The sequence below is a fragment of the Callithrix jacchus genome, chromosome 10, assembly GCF_049354715.1.
Source record: "Callithrix jacchus isolate 240 chromosome 10, calJac240_pri, whole genome shotgun sequence".
NCBI classification, from domain to species: domain Eukaryota; kingdom Metazoa; phylum Chordata; class Mammalia; order Primates; family Cebidae; genus Callithrix; species Callithrix jacchus.
Window position 1 is genome coordinate 77,780,171 of NC_133511.1, and position 22,952 is coordinate 77,803,122.

General features: G+C 35.3%; 1 protein-coding gene across 12 annotated transcripts in view; it reads left to right on the forward strand.

Annotated features, from left to right (window-relative positions):
* The window catches only part of USP47 (ubiquitin specific peptidase 47), a 140,087-nt gene that overhangs the window by 79,476 nt on the left and 37,659 nt on the right, over positions 1 to 22,952 (forward strand). For all 12 annotated transcript variants that reach the window (XM_078340513.1, XM_035265783.3, XM_017977912.5 and 9 more), the window contains 3 exons: positions 10,913 to 11,008; positions 11,092 to 11,244; positions 13,428 to 13,595. In XM_078340513.1, the coding sequence (XP_078196639.1) occupies positions 10,913 to 11,008; positions 11,092 to 11,244; positions 13,428 to 13,595 (417 nt within the window). The remainder of the gene's footprint in view (positions 1 to 10,912; positions 11,009 to 11,091; positions 11,245 to 13,427; positions 13,596 to 22,952) is intronic.

The following is a 22,952-nucleotide window of genomic DNA, read 5'->3' on the forward strand; positions in this document are numbered from 1 at the left end:
ACCAGAATATGTAAATAACTCCTGACTACCTAGGGTGACCACTGAAAAAGAGATATATTCAAAAACGCCATAGATACAATATAATTCAAAAAATTTTTCAAGTAACCCATAGGAAGGCAGGAGAATGGAAAACGAAACTAAAAAAATGACAGTGGCAGACCTAGTTCAATGTAAATGGCCTAAATATACCAACTAAAAGGTAGAGATTGACATAACAGGTTAAAAAGAAATGACCCAATAGTATGCTGTCTACAAGATACTTACTTCAGATACAGTCATGCATCACTTAATGGTGGTTATATGTTCTGAGAAATGCATTGTTAGATGATTTCATCATGTGAATGTCATAGAGTCACACAAATCTAGGTGGAATAGCCTACTACACACTTAAGCTGGATGGTGTGGCTTGTTGTTCCTAGGCTACATACCTGTACAGCATGTTACTGTACTAAATAGACAGTTGTAACACAATGGTAAGTATTTATGTATCCAAATATAGACAAACTAGAGTAGAAATACAGTATAAAAATTTAAAAATGGTACACCTGTATTCGGCACTTCTCATAAATGGAACTTGCAAGATTGGAAGTTGTTCTCGGTGAGTCAGTGAGTGAGTGGGTGCAAAGGCCTAGGACATTACTGTATATACTATACTGTACAGTATACTATACATACTATACTATAGATTTATAAACACTGCACACTTAGGTGACACTAAATTTATTATAACATATTTTTGTTTCTTAAAAATAAATTAGCTTACTATAACTCTTTATATACTTTTTGAGTATTTTTGACTTTTTGATTCTTTTGTAATAGCTTAAAACACACGTACATTTGTAGAAAAATACCTCCTTATTGTATAAACGTTTTTCTATTTAAATATTATTTTTTACTTTTTGACCGTTTTTGTTAAATACTAAGACACACACACATAGAGACACACACTAGCCTAGGCTATACACGGTCAGGATCATCCACTTCACTGTCTTCCACCTTCACATTTTGTCCCAGTGGAAGGTCTTCAAAGGCAATAACACACATGGAGCCTATGTGTCTCCTGTGTTAACAGTGCCTTCTTTCTTCTGGAATGCCTTCTGAAGGACCTATCTAAGGCTATTTTATAGTTAATTAAAAAAAAAAATGGGTAGAAGGAGCACCTAAAATGACAAGGCTAAGGACACAGTGGCTCATGCCTGTAATCCTATCACTTTGGGAGGCCAAGGTGGGTGGATCGCTTGAACCAAAGAGTTTGAGGCAATATGGTGAAACTAGTCTCTATAAAGAAATGCAAAAATTAGCTAGGCATGGTGGCACATGCCTGTTGTTCCAGCTACTTGGGAGGCTGAGGTGAGAGGATTGCTTTAGCCCCAGAGGTGGGGGTTGCAATGAGCCAAGATTGTGCCACTATACTCCAGCGTGGGCTACAGAGCAAGACCCTGTCTTAAATAAATAAAATGACAATTTTAAAAAGTACAATATAGAAATACATAAACCAGCATAATCACTTATTATCATCAAGTATTACGTGTTATACATAATTGTGTGTGCTGTACTTTTGTGTGACTAGCAGCACAGTAGGTTTATTACACCAGAATCACCACAGACACATGAATGATGCATTGCACTATGTTGTAATGGCTCTGATGTCACTAGGTGATAGGAGTTTTTCAGCTCCGTTATAATCTTATAGGATTACTCTTCTATATACAGTTCATAGTTGACCGAAACATTGTTATGTGGCACATGACAATATATTGATATAGACAGGTTGAAAGTAAAAGGCTGAAAAATGGTATATCATGCTAACTTTAATCAAAACAAATTAGGAATGGCCATATTAGTACCAGATAAAGAAGACTTTAGAGCAAAGAAAATTACCAGAAACAGAGAGGGGCATTATAATAAAAGTGTCAAACAGCCAATAAGACACCAATCCTAAATGTGTATGCAGAAAATAACACAGCTGTCAAAATATATGAAGCAAAAACTGTCAGAACTAAAAGGAAAAAGACAAAGTCCCTCTCCCTCTCTTACTGATAGGTGGGACAACTAGACAGAAATAGCAAAGATGCAGAACTCAGCAACACCATCAACCAACAGATCTAATGAACATTGCCAAAATGCTTTACCCAATAGCAGCAGAATACACATCCTTTTCAAGTGTCCATGAAATATATACGAGGATAGACCATATACTCTGGACCATAAAACCTCAAAAAGTTTAAAATCATGGAGTATGTGATTTTTTTCAACTATAGTGGAATCAGATTAGAAGGCAGGAAAAACAAAACACTTGGAAAATAACACGCTTCTAAATGATCCATGGGTCAAAGAGAAGTCTCAAGGGAAATTTTAAAAATATTTTGAACTTAATGAAAATTAAAACATAACATCAAAATTTTTGAGGCACAACTAAAGCAATATGAAAAGGGAAACTTACAGTATTAAATGCTTATTCTAAAGGACAGGAAAAGTTCCAAATCAGTAATCTAAGCTCTCACCTAACCTGAGAAAAGAGCAAAAGAAACACAAAGCAAGTAGAAGGAAGGACGTATTAAAGAAAAGCGGAGAAATCAGTAACATTGAAAATGGGAAACCAATAGAGGAAATCAACAAAACAAAGGGTTGACTCTTCGAAAAGACAATAAGATTGACAAATAGCCAGACTGATAGAGAAAAAGGGAAGACAGAAGTGTCCAGTGTCAGGAATGAAAAGGAAGTACCTATAAATCTCGCAGATATAAAAGGGATCACAACAAACAACTTTGCACACATAAATTTGACAACTCTGATAAAATGAACCAATCTTTGAAAAGAACTCAATAGAAATTAGATAATTTGAATAGCCCAATACCATTAACAGTAATTACGTTTATAATTTAAAACCTCTTGAAAAGGAAATCCAAGTCTGGATTGTTTGGATACTTGTATCAAATATTCGAAGAATGGTGAACACCAGGTCTATACAATTTCTTTTCAAAAAAATAAAAAAGGAGAAACCCATAGTCCTGTGACACGATTCTTACCTGATATTAAACCAAGACAGTTTTTAAAAAACCAATATCCCTCATATATATAGTTAGGAAAGTTATTTCCAAAATACTAGCAAATTGAATTAAGCAATATATAAAAAGAATTATACATTGTGATTAAGTAGGATTGTTTCAGGGATTCAAGACTGATCAATATATTTAAAAAATCAGTGATCATATTTATATTTACCATATTAACATGTAAAGAAAGGAAATTCATATGATCATATCAATTTGGGAAAAGCAGTTATCAAAATTCACTTATGCAATTAACATAAACTTCAGCAATTGCAGTCTTGGTTATTTATCACAGTAAAAGTTGAAATTTATGTTCACTTAGGATAATAACGCAGATTACAAGGAATAGAGTAAAATTTCCTCAACTTCATTTAAAAGCATATCTAAAATAGCTATAGCTAACATCATACAACATGGTGAGAGACTGCTTTCTTCCTAGGGAATGTCAAGCTTGTTTAGGCAAGGATGTCTGCTCCTACCATTCCTTTTCAGCATAGTCCTAGAAGTCCTGGCCAACACAATAAGGCAAGAAGAGGAGATGAAAAGCAATGCTAAAGAAATAAAATTGTATTTTTAGGTGATATGATAATCTATGTAGAAAATCCCAAGACTTCTACGAAAAAAAAAAAACCTGAAATATCTGAGTTTAGGAAGGTAGCAGGATAAAAATAAACATAGCAAATCATATTTCAAGGCACTAACAATGAATATGTAGAAAGTGAAGTTTAAAATACAATACGATTTATATTTACAATACCATTATATTTATAGTTTTGCAAAAAGAAAGGTGGAAATCCAACAAAAAATGTAGTAGACCTATGTGCTCAAAACTATAAAACTTTGAAAGATTCTGTTGAATAAGCCAGGACCAGAAAGACAAATATCACATGTTCTCATTTACATGTGGGAACTTAAAAAAAAAAAAGCTGATCTCATGAAGGTAGAGAGTAGAATGATAGCTACCAGAGGCTGGGAACAGTGTGTTTGAGAGAGGGGGGATGAAGAGAAGTTGGTTAATAGGTACAAACATACAGTTAGATAGAAGCAGTAAGTTCGAGTGTTTGACATCAGAATAGGGTGACTGTAGTTAACAACATAACTGTGTATTTCAGAATAGCTAGAATAGAAGATTTGAAATGTTCCCAATACAAAGAAATGGTAAATGTTCAAGGTGATGGATATCCCAAATACCTTGACTTGATTCTATGCATGTATCAAGTATTACATGTAACTCATGAATATTTACAATATTATGTGTCAAAAAACTTTGAAAAGAATATTTAAGTAAATGGAGAGACATACTGTACTTACTAATTGGAAGATTCAACATAGTAAAGGTAATTGCATAGTCTTAATGCAGCTCCTATCAAAGTCCAGCAAGATTTTTTGAGGACATACACAAGCTTATTTTAAAATATATATGGAAGGCAAAGGAACTAGAAAAGCTAAGAGTTTTCAAAATGAAAAATAAAGTGCAAGTTATCAGTCTGTGTGATTTGGAATGGAATACTACTTAGCCAAAAAGACTTATTATATGGCTATAGTAATCAAGACTATGGGATATTGGCAGGGGGATAAACAAATAGATCAGTAGAATAGAATAGAAAATCCAGAAATAGATCCACACAAGTAGGCCTAGCTGATTATTAACTGAGACACAAAAGCATATCAATGGAGGAAAAATGGTATTTCCAACAAATGGTGAGGAAACAATTGGACATCCATATCACAAAAATGAACCTTGACTTAAATAACTTTATACAAAAATTAAATCAAAATGGGTCATAGACTTAAATGTAAAATTTAAGACTGTGTAACTTTTAGAAAAAAACATAGAAGAAAATCTTCCAGATCTGGGCTAAGCAAAGAGTTTTTAGATTTGGCAGCAAAAGACAGTTTACAAAAGGGACAGTTAACAAACATTAAAATTAAAAATATTTACTCTATGAAAGCCCATATGATAAAGATAAAGAGAAGTTACAGATATATTTGCAAGCCATCTATCTGACAGAGGACTCATCTGGATATATAAAGGACTCTCAAAACATCAATTTAGAAAAATCCATCTAGACAATTGGTGAAAGACATAAACATTTTATCAAGAGGGTACACAAATGTCAAATAAATACAGAAAAGATATTCAACATTTCTGGCTATTAGGGAAATGCAAATTCCAATCATAATAAATGTATTATTCTATACCTATCATATGGCTACAAATAATGATTGCATGGAAAGGTGGTGGCTGTGGAGAAACTGTATCACTCATACACTGCTGGTGAGAGTGTGAAATGTTATGGGTAGTTTCTTATAAAATGACACATACAATTACCACAAACTCCAGCAATTGCACTCTTGGTTATTTATCCCAGAAAAATAGAAATTTATGTTCACGTGAAAACCTGTGCACAAATATTTATTCCATCTGGATTTTTAATATTCAGTAACTGGAATCAGCCTATATCTGCTTCATTAAGTGAATGGACTAACAAACTGGTTCATACAAACCATTAAATAGTACTCAGCAATAAAAAGGAACAAACTATTAATAAACACAAAAACTTGAATGAATATCCAGGGAATTATTCTGAGTGAAAAAAGCCAGTCCCAAAAGGTTATTATATATTTTATGATTCCATTTGTGTAATATTTTTGATACGACAACATTTTAGAACTGTGGGACAGATTAATCATTACCAGGTCTTATGGATTTGGAGGGAGCAGAGAGGAGACAAGCAGGTGGTTGTGGCTATAAAAGGGTGGCATGAGTTATCCTTGCATAGAAACTGTTCAGTATCTTGACAGATGTTGGATACATTAACCTATACAGGTAATAAAATTGTATAGAACTTAATAGACACATTCACAGACAAATTAGTTCACTAAAAATGGGAAAATCTGAATTAGGTATATGAATGTCAATATCATAGTTATGATATGCTATAGTTTTGTAAAATGTTTCCAGTAGAGAAAACTGGAGAGAGTGTACAAGAGGTCTCTCTATATTACTTCTTAGAATTGCACATGAATTTACAATAAAAATTTCAATGAAAAAAAAGTAGATGGCTTAGGTAAAGGTATATAACCCTTTTCCTAGTTAAAAAAGTAGTAATATTAAAGTATATATTCTGGGAAAGATAGTTGAATATATTTTTAAGGAAAATACGTTGCTATATTTCAGTAACACCAGAATTGCTTAGTACATCAAAATCAGGAAATAGTTCTCAATGGTGGATCCACTTTCTTTTTCTGTTTATATAAAAATTGAAGTATTGTATTTTAACACATTTCTCTATTCAAAATTAAACAGATTTTAATTAGTAGAGTAATAATTCATATATACATATCAATGGTTAAAAAAAGGATTTATAGTCAATACCATTCCTTACTATACCTTTTGGTTGCACTGTGCCTGTTTATCTACATTAGCTCAAAAATGGAGATAACAAATATTATTTTTGGTTGGAGAACTAAGGATGTAAGGTTTCTTTATGTTCTATCCTGAATTCTGAAAATGATAATGTAAAAGGATGCCCAGGCTGGGCATAGTGGCTCACGTTTGTAATCCCAGTGCTTTGGGAGGCCAACGTGGAAGGATTGCCAGAGCCCAGGGGTTTGAGACTAGCCTGGGCAACATGGTGAGATGCTGTCTCAAACAAACAAAAAGTAGATGTGCAGAATTACATTTTGCATAATATATGGGGGACAGTAAGATCTAGAATATGAAACTGTTGTCACTCTGGAATTATCAACATGGTACTCTGACTAAATTAAATATTTCAGATGAGCAAAATAAAACCTGGTATCCAAAAACTCAAGTAGAGAAATAGATTTAAAAAACAAAAACAACACTGGAAGAAATGAAATGGGAGTTCATCAAATTCAGGAAAGAAATGAAGAAAAAGACAAAGATAATCTTGGCAGTGAAGGATAAATTACCAAATGCTCAAGAGAAAATAGAAATAATGAAAATCTAATGAAGGATATTAATTGGAAATGAGATTTTTTGTAAAAATAAAAAGAATCTTAGAAAAGAATACATAGAGAAGACCAGCAAAGGATGTCCAACGTAACTGGAGTCTGTGAAGAAGAAAAATAAAACAGTGGAAAAGAATTAATAGATAAATTATAATTCAGATAAACTTTTTGGGAATAAGGGAAATGTTAAACCTACCTTTTGAAGTACCTGAAATGATAAACTCTGAGATGTATTTTAGTAAAATATTAAAGATGAATTGAGGCTGGGCACGGATGGCTCACACCTGTAATCCCAGCACTTCGGGAGGCTGAGGCAGGCGGATCACAAGATCAGGAGTTTGAGAACAGCTTGGCCAACAACCTGTCTCTACTAAAAATACAAAAATTAGCCAGGCATGGTGGCATGCACCTGTAGTCCCAGTTCGGAGGCTGAGGCAGAAGAATTGTTTGAACCCAGGAGGCGGAGGCTGCAGTGAGCCAAGACTGCACCCTTGCACTCCAGTCTGGGCAACGAAGCAAGACTCTGTCTCTAAAAATATAAAAAATAAATAAAGATGAATTAAGGCTGGGAGCAGTGGCTCATGCCTGTAATTTTAGCACTTTGAGAGGTTGAGGTAGGAGAATCCCTTGAACCCAGGACTTTGAGACCAGTTTGGGCAACATATTGAGACCATGTCTCTACAAAATGAAAAAAACAGTTACCAGTGTGGTGGCATGTGCCTGTAGTCCTAGCTATTCAGGAGGCTGAGATAAGAGGATGGCTTGAGCTAGGGAGGTCAGAGCTGCAGTGAGCCACCACGGCACTGCATTCCAGCCTAGGTAACAGAGCAAGACCTCATCTAAAAAAAAAAAAAAAGAATTGGACTGGCAACACATTTCAGAAGAACAACATGCAAATCATGCCAACAGAGTAGCAATTTCCAGAAATTCAAGAAAGTACCAGCCAAGAATTTGATAGCCAGCCAAGTTTTTCTTAATTATAACAGCTATAAAAAGACAAGTTTGAATATTCAAGAGCTCATTGGATATTGTATCCATGAGCCCTTGAGGAGTTTATTAGAGGATGAGCTTAACCTAACCAAGAGATTATTGGGGCAGCTTCAGTAAAAGAACTGTGAGCATTTGCTATATTAAATTAAGGACTAAATACAAGGGTGGGAACATGGGTAGAAGAACAGTATGAAATGTTACATGTTAGATAAAGTACAAATAATACCACTTTTCAAAAGAAGGAGAAGCAGGAGACAAAGTGGAGTAAGATCACAGGCCATTGTGTGGGTGGGGAAAAAAGGAGACCATTTAAAACTGACAGACCAGACACAAAAAGCTTAAGAAAAAATAAATGTGGGGGCAAGAGATAGGTGGAAATTAAGGGGGTGTAAAAACACTATAAATGCAAAAGTAACAAGAATAAAATTATAAACTTTGCTACATACCAAAAGAAAATGTAAAAAATAGCAAAGCATGTAGAGAAAGGAACACAGTAAATATTACCTGATACAGTAATTACACAGTAGTGACTGAGGTAGAACCAAGCATATCAGTCATATCAAATATGAGGGGTTTAAATTGCCTATTAAAAAGATTTTCAAGTTGGTTCAGAAAGCAAATGTTAAAATTTGGTTTAGGCAGGAATACGTGAATAGATGCTAAAATCAAGGGTGGAAGATTTAGTAAGGCTCAAGATTTTTGCATGATCCCCTTACAGATTCTCCTTACAGTATCTCCTTACAGATTCCTCATTAGCTGTGAGGGTAAAAATAATAACTATAGAGTAAAGAAGGTACTGGACAGTACCTTCACCAGATAATTAAAATTAATATCAACAAAGAGAAAGGTACATCATGGCCTGTGACTATGATACCCTTAGAAGGGCACATCTTATAGTAGCCTAGCAAGGAATGTGTAAAATCTAATAATGAAGAATAGCAGACAAACCCAAATTGCAGAACGTTTTATAAAATAAGTGACCTCTGTTCTTCAAAAAATACCAATGTTATAAAAGAAAGGCAAACTCTGGGACGCCTCCAGGTGAAAGGAATCTCAAAAGACCAAACAAAATCTGTGGCCTTGGATTAGATTCTGTACTGGATGGAGAGAAATACATTATTAGGGTGATTGACAGAATTGGAATATGGATGATTAAATTACTTTAGCAATATTAAATTTTCCAGAATTTGATTACTGTTTATGTCAGAATATCCTTATTCTTAAAAAGTCATATTGAAGTTATGAAAGCATGAGGTGTGAACCTACTCTCAAATGGCTAAAACAAAGAAACATAATGTTGGGTTAGGGGATATAAAGCAAAGTTAGCAAAAATGCTTAAAAGTTGATGAATTTGAGTAAAATATTTGCAAGTTCTCTGTTCTTTAAACTTTTCTCCAAGTTTAAAAAAAAAATTTTTTTTTAAGATCTCTAGGTTTGAACTATAAGCCAGAGACCAATACACATAAACCAAAGTAGAATTTTAGTTACATAATTGTCTCACCCTCTCCCCTCCTCCTTTTAATACTGTTTTACCAGTTCAGATTACCATTCTTTGGAAAGCCTGCCATTGAATATCAGTCTGTATTAAGCTATAGATGTTGTTTCTTTTAAAGCTTGTTTTTCTGTTACGTTTTTATAGAACTTGCCTTTTTTTTTCTTAAAATATACTTGATAGGAAAAAAACATTTTCTAAATGTGTCCTTTGACCACCAATAAAATGCATGGTCATGTGGAGAAAAAACCCAGCTGTTTGGTTTCTTCCCCACTCATTTCCTTGTATTCTGAGAACAAAATGGGGGATCAGATGGGTTTAGACACTTTTAAATATCAATGTCTTTTCTTATTTTTATCTTGTTCCAAAGTGAGCTCTATCAAACAATATGTAGACAGTAGTTTTCTAAGCCTTGCCAGCTACTTTGCAACTACAACCATCAAGTTCCTTTATCTTTCAAGGAAGAGCTTGTTCTGTATCAAAAGAAAAATATTTGAAGATACTTTGTCTTAATAATTTAATTTCTTTTAGTTGATGTGTAATACAAACTAATATAAGTAGTTCTGCCTAGCCCATGTATGAAGAAAAGAGAGAACATCAGATGAAATTTGAGATTATGCATCCAATCTTAGATGCTATATTAATGAATTTTTTAATTGTGAAAAACCAATTGTTAAAATAAAAATTAACTTTATACCTACTGATTCTTCAGCAATATTTACATGAAGTTTCTTCTGTTGTAATTCTGTATGGAGAAAAGAGAACCACATGGTTTTACTAATTTAACAATCCAGGAGCCTCATTATACATTTCCAAATGGAGGAGCAGTATCTCACACACACTGAGAAGGTTGCACAGTGTTTTTCAATCTTTATAACTAGTGCAGTGGTAGATTACTGACTAATCCTAAGTATGTTGATTAAGGATGCTTACATGATTTTTAAGTGTATGAAAAGTGTGAATTCTTTAGAGAGCATTGATGTTTACTGTACAGTTTTAAAATGCCTCCTTTATATAAGAAGATTGAAATGATACATGTAACTGTTTTTCTTAGAAGTATTGAATTACTTTTTATTTAAAGACTGAGGATTTTTTTTTAAAGATTATTTAGCCAAAATCTGCCATGTAAAGTCCAGTGAAAATCAGGTCAAAGTGACTGTGATACTGCAATACAAAGAAAAGCAAATCTTGTATAGAAGGAATTTTTTTTTTTTTTTTTTTTTTGCTTAATCTTTGTAGTGATAATATTTTTTAACTGTTGATAATTTTCCTTGGTACATTTTGAGTTCCTAAATTTCTAACCATTCTACTTATAACTGTTTTGGTAATTGCAGTCTTTTTTTAATTCAGGATTTTGTCATTAATACAATATTTTAAGTAATTTTTTTTTTCTAACTAGGAAGAAGCATTGCATGCATTTATTCAGCCAGAGATTCTGGATGGCCCAAATCAATACTTCTGTGAACGTTGTAAGAAGAAGTGTGATGCACGGAAGGTAAATGCCATGTAGAGATTAATACGTAGGAATCTGAAGTAATATTCCATATTCAATAGGGTCTCCTCCTTTTTGTTTTTTAGGGCCTTCGGTTTTTGCATTTCCCTTATCTGCTGACCTTACAACTGAAAAGATTTGATTTTGATTATACAACCATGCATAGGATTAAACTGAATGATCGAATGACATTTCCTGAGGAACTAGATATGAGTACATTTATTGATGTTGAAGATGAGGTAAATATTTGTTAGTATAAAGTAGTTTTCTTTAATCCACATTAGTCAGTCATGTTTTTGAAAGAGCTAGACTGTTATCTTGATGGAAACAACTTATTTTCTAATGCGGAGTTCAATAAAATGACTTAACTTTGTATAAGCTTTTCCTGACTGCATAAATTATATTTTAAATATTCTTGCTTGATCAGAGTAATGTATGGTGCTCTTTAAAAAGACAATAAGAAAACTCAGCTTTGGAATTATTAAAGTTGAGTGATAATCTTATGTTCTATAATTGTTGTTACTGAAACTAGTCTGCAGGTAAGCCATATTCATGTTTCTGATCCATAACAAATGCAGACAAATGCCTATGATGGAATGAATGAACCAACTGAGTAGCATGGGCTTCAATTCTTGTATTTACTTACTATTTTATATTTACTTACTATTTTGTCTGTTTTCCTTTTTTAATTTATTAAATTTGAAACTTTATTTAAATAATTTAAGCATGGAATATTGAATGATACATGTAATGCTTATCAATTTCTTCCCACTCATTGGCCTCCCAGTATTCTCTGGTTCCTCTATCCTTTTTCCATGAAAGATTTACAATATTCCACTCTATTATTATGGAAACTCTTCTGATTTTATTATGTGGAGTATTTATAATCACTTAGGCTAATTATTTCAGAGAGATAAATATTAGTCTCAGAATTACCTTGAAGCTTTTTTTTTATTGGAACTGATTACTATAAAGATGCCTTTTCTCATGAGTTCAAAAATAAACATTCATCAAGTTTTATTTAGTCCTATTAAGTACTATGAGGCAGTGTGGTATAGAAGAGCACATGTTTTAGGCCTAGCTAGATGTGAGTTCAAATTCTTGTCCTACTGCTTGCTAGCCTCTTGACCTTGGATAAGTCATGAAACCTTTTGAGCCTCATTTCCAGGTATCTTAGATGAAGTAGCTGTTCATTGAATGGTGACCATGATCAGATTACATTTTGAAAAGTTTAAAGTAATGTCTAAGACACTTGTGCTTAAGCTAGGAAATCTACCCAAAGTGTGCCAGACTTTCAAAGGAGATATAATCTTTGTAGGATTTCTACTCAAGAGATCAGTCTTAGATTGGTCTTCTGAATATGCCTAATATATTTCTTTTAAAGGGAAATCTTTTCCAAAGAAAGAAAACCTATATATGAAGCTTAGTAGAAACTTTCTAGAGAGTTCTAGGTCTAGTTCTTGGGACAAGAAATGTTTTGGCTCAGCTAAAGGAGTTTCAAGAATTATAGTATCTCTTTGGACTTAGTTCTATAGCTGGATTTTACCTCCATTATTCCTTGAATTTAAACTTCTTGAGAGATAAAAATTGTATACTAGATGTACCTACTAAGGGGTTCCTGGTGAAAACTTTGTGCTGATTGTATATTGCTTCTTTGCACTCAAGAACTTCTGTGCAAAGCCTTACACATTTCAAAAACAGAAAATTCTCGAATTATTTAAATAACATTTTTAGGGATGTATGTAAAACATTAAAAAGAGGGGGAAAGATTGGGGTTTTTTAACGAAGAGAACTCTTCAAATTACATTTGCGTGAATGTGGTTTAAAAACCATAAAGTGGAAAAGTATAATGTGCTATAACTATTTGTGCTTCCTGTGAAAAGACTGTAAAGTTCTTAACGATAAATGCAATGTCTTGTTTTTCTTTCTAATTATAATACCTGATAATTATATCACCGATAAACTGAGTTGAACTTTTTTTTTATAGCTATGTGTCACTAGGGTTGAACTTTTTGTTCAAGAAAAGAGATGATATTCTTTTATAATTTGAGAACATCAAAAGCTCCTTTTAAAGCTCAGCTTCTCTGATTTTGTGGATTTTGCTAAAAGAAACAATAATTTCAACATAGTTGCAACTGTTGTAACAGTACACATAAATGAAGTTTAATAGAATTCTGAATCACTAATTTGTTATGTTTAAATTTTGAGGACATAATAGAAATGCTTTTAAAATACATTTTGCCTGTTTAATTTTACTTAGGGTCTCACTTTTTAAGAGAAAATAAATTTACTTAAAGTAAAATATTTTTACTAATAACATGTTAAATTGTGTGAAAATATTAGCAGTATATAGGTACAAAGTTTTGTTGAACATATTTGCTCTGCATTTGGTTTATAACTAAAATAATTATGTCTTATTAAGAAATCTCCTCAGACTGAAAGTTGCACTGACAGTGGAGCAGAAAATGAAGGTAGTTGTCACAGTGATCAGATGAGCAATGATTTCTCCAATGATGATGGTGTTGATGAAGGAATCTGCCTTGAAACCAATAGTGGAACTGAAAAAATCTCAAAATCTGGACTTGAAAAGGTATCTTGTAGTCTGCATTTTTTAGTTGAAAGTGAGAATAATCTCTGACTTGCTGTATAATTCTGTAGCTGTTGTGACAAAGTCCTCTTTAAAAGAAACTTAATTTTTTAAAGTTAAGACTTCTCAAATACAGTTTTTTTGGTGCATATATATATATGTGTGTGTGTGTTTATATACATATATATGATTATAATTAAACTTCAGGAGAAACTGCTTACAAGTTGGAACATTAATTTTTGAGAGACATACTGTAACTGTCTAAGCAAGCTGGATGGTCAGAAAGGATGCCTACTAGTCAAGAAACCATGATTCTGTTACCACCTCTGCTTTTAAGGTTGCAGCAAGCCTCTGAGAAAAGCAAAATGTTGGATTAGAGTCATAGATTTTTAAAAGTTTGGCCATGGAACACTTTATGAGACATTTAATAATGGATCTGATCTTTCTGAGTAGAAAATGCCAAAACCCCCAGTCTTTCTCCCCTGTCCTGTAATAGTCCTCAAGACACTTTCAAAAATGATACAGTTCCGTGGATTATCATTTGAAAACCACAGAACTGGATCATCTCTGCGGTAGGATCTTGCCCCTGTGTCAGTGATTTTAACGTTTTTTCAAACCATTTTTTTCCCCACATATATTCTGGAGCATGATGTGAATAATAAACTATTAATGTGAAAACTGATAAGTAACTCAAGTATTAGAGTCATTAAATATAGGAATTTTAAGGCAATATTTAAAAATAGAGTTTTACTTTCATAAATCTGTTTTTAGACAGAGGCCATTCTTCTCATTATCACCACCACCTTTTTACCTTTTAAAATTATCTGTTTCATTCAGAGCAGACAGTTGAGTAGGGATTGCTATGTAATGAATAATGTAATAAGTACATTGTAACTTAGTATAAAAACATGGCATTCTAGCAAGAGTTGGCAAACTATGACTCAAGAGCTAAACCTGGACCCTTGCCTGTGTTTTTACATACACAGTCATTTTATCTGCAATTAGACAGCATTCTTCCTTTCCCATCTGCATGCCTTTTCCTTTTCTTGTCTCACTGCACCAGGTGGGACTTCTAATGAAATGTTGAGTAGAGTGGTAAGGGAGAAGGTAAGACTTGTTCCCAGTCTTCAGAGAAAAGCTTTCAATTTTTTACCATTGAATGTGATGTTGACTTTCAGTTTTTTGTGTTCTTTTCCTATTTTGTTGAAATCTTTTATCATGAATGGGTATTGCATTTTTTCAGATTTTTTTTCCTTGTGTCAGTTGATATGATCATGTAATTTTTCTTCTTCAGCCTGAATTATATAGATTGATTTTCAGATATTGAGCTATCTTTGCATATGTGGAATAAATCCTGCTTTCTTATGGTGTATCTTTTTATACATTGGTGATTTGACTTGCTAATATTTTGCAGAGCATTTTGCATCTGGGTTCATGAGAGGCATTGTAGTTTTCCTTTCTCATAGTGTCTTTTTCTGGTTTTGGTGATACCGGGCTCATGTAATAAGTTAGGGAATGTTCCCTCTGCCTTTAATTTTGGAAGAGATTGTGGAAAATTTGTATCGTTTCTTAAATGTTTGGTAGAATTCACCAGGGAAATTATCTGGGCCTGGTGCTTTCTTTTGTAGGAAGTGATTTTTTTTTAATTTATATATATATATATATATATATATATATATATATATATATATATATATATAATTGCACTTTAGGTTCTGGGGTACACGTGCAGAACATACAAGATTGTTGCATAGGTACATACATGGCAATGTGGTTTGCTGCCTCCATCCTGTCACCTATATCTGGCATTTCTCCCCATGTTATGCCTCACCAACTCCCTACCCCCTGCTGTCCCTCCCCTAGTCCCCCACAACAGACCCCAGTGTGTGATGCTCCCCTCCCTGTGTCCATGTGTTCTCACTGTTCAACACCAGCCTATGAGCGAGAACATGCGGCATTTGATTTTTTGTTCTTGTGTCACCTTGCTGAGAATGGTGGTTTCCAGATTCATCCATGTCCCTATGAAAGACAAAAACTCATCATTTTTTTATGGCTGCATAGTATTCCATGGTGTATATGTGCCACATTTTCCTTGTCCAATCTATCATCAATGGGCATTTGGGTTGGTTCCAGGTCTTTGCTATTGTAAACGGTGACGCAATGAACATACCTGTGCATGTATCTTTATAATAGAACAATTTACAATCCTTTGGATATATACCCAGTAATGTAATTGCTGGGTCAAATGGAATTTGTATTTCTAGGTCCTTGAGGAAGCACCACAGTGTCTTCCACAATGATTGAACTAATTTACATTGCCTCCAACAGTGTAACAGTGTTTCTATTTCTCCACATCTTCTCCAGCATCTATTGTCTCCAGATTTTTTAACCATTGTCATTCTAACTGGCGTGAGATGGTATCTCAATGTGGTTTGCATTTGCATTTCTCTAATGACCAGTGATGATGAGGATTTTTTATATGTTTGTTGGCCTCATATACATCTTCTTTTGAAAAGTGTCTGTTCATATCCTTTGCCCTCTTTTGAATGGGTTTGTTTGTTTTCTTGTAAATCTGTTTAGTTCTTTGTAGATTCTGGATATTAGCCCTTTGTCAGATGGGTAGATTGCAAAAATTGTTTCCCATTCTGTTGGTTGCTGGTTCACTCTAATGATTCTTTCTTTTGCTCTGAAGAAGCTTTGGAATTTAATTAGATCCCATTTGTCTGTTTTGACTTTTGTTGCCAATACTTTTGGTATTTTAGTCATGAAGTCCTTGCCTATGCCTATGTCCTGAGTGGTTTTGCCTAGGTTTTCTTCTAGAGTTTTTATGGTGTTAAGTCTTACGTTTAAGTCTTTAATCCGTCTGGAGTTAATTTTAGTGTGAGGTGTCAGGAAGGGGTCCAGTTTCTGCTTTCTGCACATGGCTAGCCAGTTTTCCCAACACCATTTATTAAACAGGGAATCCTTTCCCCATTGCTGGTTTTTGTCAGGTTTGTCAAAGATCAGATGGTTACAGATGTGTGGCGTTGTCTCTGAGGCCTCTGTTCTGTTCCGTTGGTCTATACCTCTGTTTTGGTACCAGTACCATGCTATTTTGATTACTGTAGCTTTGCAGTATAGTTTGCAGCCAGGTAGTGTGATGCCTCCAGCTTTGTTCTTTTTGCTTAGAATTGTCTTGGCTATGCAGGCTCTCTTTTGGTTCCATATGAAGTTTAAGGTGGTTTTTTCTAGTTCGGTGAAGAGGGTCATAGGTAGCTTGATGGGGATAGCGTTGAATCTATAAATTACTTTGGGCAGTATGGCCATTTTCACAATATTGATTCTTCCTAACCATGAGCATGGAATGTTTCTCCATCTGTTTGTGTCCTCTCTTATTTCCTTGAGCAGTGGTTTGTAGTTCTCCTTGAAGAGGTCCTTTACATCCTTTGTTAGTTGTACTCCTAGGTATTTTATTATCTTTGTAGCAACTGTGAATGGCAGTTCATTCTTGGTTTGGCTCTCTTTAAGTGTGTTATTGATGTATAGGAATGCTTGTGATTTCTGCACATTGATTTTGTATCCTGAAACTTTGCTGAAGTTGCTTATCAGTTTCAGGAGATTTTGGGCTAAGACAATGGGGTCTTCTAAATATGCAATCATGTCGTCTGCAAATAGAGACAATTTGACTTCCTTCTTTCCTAATTAAATACCTTTTATTTCTTTTTCTTGCCTGATTGCTCTGGCTAGAACTTCCAATACTATATTGAATAGGAGTGGTGAGAGAGGGCATCCTTGTCTAGTGCCAGATTTCAAAGGGAATGCTTCCAGTTTCCGCCCATTCAGTATGATATTGGCTGTGGGTTTGTCGTAAATAGCTTTCATTATTTTGAGATGAGAGTTTTTAGCATAAAGGGCTGTTGAATTTTGTCAAAGGCCTTCTCTGCATCTATTGAGATAATCATGTGGTTTTTGTCTTTGGTTCTGTTTATGTGGTGGATTACATTTATGGACTTGCGTATGTTGAACCACCCTTGCATCCCCGGGATCAAGCCTACTTGATCGTGATGGATAAGCTTTTTGATGTGCTGTTGCAATCGGTTTGCCGGTATTTTATTGAAGATTTTTGCATCTATGTTCATCATGGATATTGGCCTGAAGTTTTCTTTTCTTGTTGAGTCTCTGCCAGGTTTTGGTATCAGGATGATGTTGGTCTCATAAAATGATTTGGGAAGGATTCCCTTTTTTTGTATTGTTTGGAATAGTTTCAGAAGGAGTGATACCAGCTCCTCTTTGTATGTTTGGTAGAGTTCGGCTGTGAACCCATCTGGACGTGGGCATTTTTTGGTTGATAGGCTATTAATTGCTGCCTCAACTTCAGCCCTGGTTATTGGTCTGTTGAGGGTTTTGACTTCTTCCCAGTTTAGGCTTGGGAGGATGTAAGAGTCCAGGAATTTAGCCATTTCTTTCAGGTTTACTCGCTTATGTGCATAGAGCTGTTTGTAGTAATGTCTGATGGTAGTTTGTATTTCTGTGGAATCTGTGGTTTCTTTATCATTTTTTATTGCATCTATTTGATTCTTCTCCCTTTTTTATTAATCTGGCCAGCAGTATGTCTATTTTGTTGATCTTTTCAAAATACAAGCTCCAGGATTTACTGATTTTTTTTTTTAAGGGTTTTTTGTATCTCTGTCTCCTTCAGTTCAGCTCTGATCTTAGTTATTTCTTGTCTTCTGCTAGCTTTTGAGTTTTTTTGATCTTCTCCTCTAGCTCTTTCAATTTTGATGATAGGCTGTCGATTTTAGATCTTTCCTTGCTTCTCATGTGGGCATTTATTGCTGTAAATTTTCCTCTAGACACTGCTTTAAATGTGTCCCAGAGATTCTGGTACGTTGTGTCTTTGTTCTCGTTGGTTTTGAAGAATGTCTTTATTTCTGCCTTCATTTGATTGTTTATCCAGTCAACATTCAAGAGCCAGGTGTTGAGTTTCCTTGAAGTTGTGCAGTTCTGAGTTAGCTTCTTAATCCTGAGTTCTAGTTTGATTACACTGTGGTCTGCGAGACTGTTTGTTAGGATTTCTGTTCTTTCGCATTTGCTAAGGAGTGATTTATTTTCAGTTATGTAGTCAATTTTAGGGTAAGTGCGATGTGGTGCTGAGAAGAATGTATATTCTGTGGATTTGGGGAATAGAGTTCTGTAGATGTCTATTAAGTCTGCTTGGTCCAGATCTCAGTTCAAGTCCTGGATATTCTTGTTAATTTTCTGTCTCATTGATTTGTCTAATATTGACAGTGGAGTGTTAAAGTCTCCCACTGTTATTGTGTGGAGTCTAAGTCTCTTTGTAGGTCGTTAAGAACTTGCTTTATGTATCTGGGTGCACCTGTATTGGATGCGTATATATTTAGGATCGTTAGCTCTTCTTGTTGCATTGATCCTTTTACCATTTTGTAATACCCTTCTTTGTCTCTTGATCTTTGTTGGTTTAAAGTCTATTTTATCAGAGACTAGGATTGCATCTCCTGCTTTTTTTTTTGCTCTCCATTTGCTCGATAAATCTTCCTCCATCCCTTTATTTTGAGCCTGTGTGTATCCTTTTTTTTTTTTTAATTGCATTTTAGGTTTTGGGGTACATGTGAAGAACAGGCAAGACAGTTGCATAGGTACACATGTGGCAGTGTGATTTGCTGCCTTCCTCCCCTTCACCCATATCTGGTATTTCTCCCCATGCTATCTCTCCCCAACTCTCCCCCCCTGCTATCCCTCCCCTATTCCCCCCAATAGACCCCAGTGTGCAGTGCTCCCCTCCCTGCGTCCATGTGTTCTCATTGTTCATCAGCCGCCTATGAGTGAGAACATGCGGTATGTCATTTTCTGTTCTTGTGCCAGTTTGCTGAGAATGATGTTCTCCAGGTTCATCCATGTCCCTACAAAGGACACGAACTCATCATTTTTGATTGCTGCATAATATTCCATGGTGTATATATGCCACATTTTCCCAGTCCAGTCTATCATCGATGGGCATTTGGGTTGGTTCCAGGTCTTTGCTATTGTAAACAGTGCAGCAATGAACATTCATGTGCATGTGTCCTTATAGTAGAATGATTTATACTGCTTTAGATATATACCCAGTAATGGGATTGCTGGGTCAAGTGGAATTTCTATTTCTAGGTCCTTGAGGAATCGCCACACTGTCTTCCACAGTGGAACTAATTTACACTCCCACCAGCAGTGTAAAAGTGTTCCTATTTCTCCAAATCCTCTCCAGCCTCTGCTGTCTCCAGATTTTTTAATGATTGCCATTCTAACTGGCGTGAGATGGTATCTCAATGTAGTTTTGATTTGCATTTCTCTGATGACCAGTGATGATGAGCATTTTTTTATATGTTTGTTGGCCTCCTGTATGTCTTCTTTTGTAAAGTGTCTGTTCATATCCTTTGCCCATTTTTGAATGGGCTTGTTTGTTTTTTTCTTGTAAATCTGTTTGAGTTCTTTGTAAATTCTGGATATCAGCCCTTTGTCAGAGGGGTAAACTGCAAAACTTTTTTCCCATTCTGTTGGTTGCCGATTTACTCTAATAACTGTTTCTTTTGCCGTGCAGAAGCTGTGGAGTTTGATTAGGTCCCATTTGTCTATTTTGGCTTTTGTTGCCAATGCTTTTGGTGTTTTGGTCATGAAGTCCTTGCCTCTGCCTATGTCCTGAATGGTTTTGCCTAGATTTTCTTCTAGGGTTTTTATGGTATTAGGTCTTATGTAAGTCTTTAATCTATCTGGAGTTAATTTTTAGTGTAAGGTGTCAGGAAGGGGTCCAGTTTCTGCTTTCTGCACATGGCTAGCCAGTTTTCCCAACACCATTTATTAAACAGGGAATCCTTTCCCCATTGCTTGTTTTTGTCAGGTTTATCAAAGATTGTATGGTTGTAGATATGTTGTGTTGCCTCCAAGGCCATAGTCTATTCTGTTCCATTGGTCTATATCTCTGTTTTGGTACCAGTACCATGCTGTTTTGATTACTGTAGCCTTGTAGTAATCTGGTTGTGTGATAGTTTGAAGTCTGGTAGTGTGATGCCTCCTGCTGTGTTCTTTTTGCTTAGAATTGACTTGGCTATGTGGGCTCTCTTTTGGTTCCATATGAAGTTTAAGGTGGCTTTTTCCAGTTCTGTGAAGAAGCTCATTGGTAGCTTGATGGGGATAGTGTTGAATCTGTAAATTACTTTGGGCAGTATGGCCATTTTCACGATATTGATTCTTCCTAACCATGAACATGGAATGTTTCTCCATCTGTTTGTGTCCTCTCTGATTTCATTGAGCAGCGGTTTGTAGTTCTCCTTGAAGAGGTCCTTTACGTTCCTTGTTAGTTGTATTCCTAGGTATTTTATTCTCTTTGTAGCAATTGTGAATGGTAGTTCATTCTTGATATGGCTCTCTTTAAGTCTGTTATTGGTGTATAGGAATGCTTGTGATTTTTGCACATTGATTTTGTATCCTGAGACTTTGCCGAAGTTGCTTATCAGTTTCAGGAGTTTTTGGGCTGAGACGATGGGGTCTTCTAGATATACTATCATATCGTTTGCAAATAGAGAACCAAAAACAAAAACCACATGATTATCTCAACTGATGCAGAGAAGGCCTTTGACAAAATTCAACAGCCCTTTATGCTAAAAACCCTCTATAAACTCGGTATTGATGGAACGTATCACAAAATAATAAAAGCTATTTACAACAAACCAACAGCCAATATCATACTGAATGGGCAAGAACTGGAAGCATTCCCTTTGAAATCAGGCACTAGACAAGGATGCCCTCTCTCACCACTCCTATTCAATATAGTACTGGAAGTTCTAGCCAGAGCAATCAGGCAAGAAAAAGATATAAGGGGTATTCAAATAGGAAAGGAGGAAGCCAAATTGCCTGTGTGTATCCTTACAAGTGAGATAGGTTTCCTGGATACAGCACACCAATGGGTTTTGACTTTTTATCCAATTTGCCAGTCTGTGTCTTTTGATTGGGACATATGGCCCATTTACATTTGAGGTTAATATTGTTATGTGTGCATTTGATCCTGTCATTTTGATGCTAGCTGGTTGTTTTGCTCGTTAGTTGATGCAGTTTCTTCATTGTGTCAATCGTTTTTACCATTTGGTACGTTTTTGGAGTGGCTGGTACTGTTTGTTCATTTCTATGTTTAGTGCTTCTTTCCAGAGCTCTTGTAAGGCAGGCCTGGTGGTGATGAAATCTCTGAGCAATTGCTTGTTCGTAAAGGATTTTATTTCTCCTTCGCTTTTGAAGCTTAGTTTGACTGGATATGAAATTCTAGGTTTAAAGTTCTTTTCTTTAAGGATGTTGAATATTGGCCCTCACTTTCTTCTGGCTTGTATGGTTTCTGCCGAGAGATCCACTGTGAGTCTGATGGGCTTCCCTTTGTGGGTAACCTGACTTTTCTCCCTGGCTGCCCTTAGCATTTTTTTCTTCATTTCAACCCTGGCGAATCTGAGGATTATGCACCTTGGGGTTGCTCTTCTTGAGGAATATCTTTGTGGTGTCCTCTGTATTTTCTGGACTTGAATATTGGCCTGCCTTGCTAGGTTGGGGAAGTTCTCCTGGATAATATCCTGAAGAGTGTTTTCCAGCTTGGATTCATTTTTTCCATCATATTCAAGTACACCTATCAAACGTAGATTAGGTCTTTTCACATAATCCCATATTTCTTAGAGGCTTTGTTCATTTCTTTTTACTCTTTTTTCTCTAATGTTTCCTTCTCGTTTGTTTCATTGAGTCAGTCTTTCAATCTCTGATATCCTTTCTTTTGCTTGATTGAGTCGGCTATTAAAACTTTTATATGCTTCACGAAGTTCTCATGTTGTGCTTTTCAGCTCCATCAAGTCGTTTTTATTCTTCTCTAAGCTGTTTATTCTTGTTAGCATTTCCGCAAACCTTTTTTCAGGGTTCTTAGTTTCTTTGCATTGGGTTAGAACATGTTCTTTTAGCTCCAAGAAATTTGTTATTTCACTCCGTCTGAAGCCTATTTCTGTCAATTCATCAGACTCATTCTGCATCCAGCCTTGTTCCCTTGCTGGTGAGGAGTTGTGATCCTTTGGAGGAGGAGAGGTCTGGTTTTCGGTGTTTTCATCCTTTTTGTGCTGGTTTCTCCCATCTTTGTGGATTTATCTACCTGTGGTCTTTGTATTTGGTGACTTTCAGGTGGGGTCTCTGAGTGGACATCCTTTTTGTTGACGATGAAGTTACTTCTTTCTGTTTTTTAGTTGTCCTTCTAAAAGTCAGGCCCCTGGGCTGTAGGACTGCTAGAGGTCCCCTCCAGACCCTGCTTGCCTGGGTATCACCTGCGGTGGCTGCAGAACAATAAGGGTTGCTGCGGGTTTCTTCTTC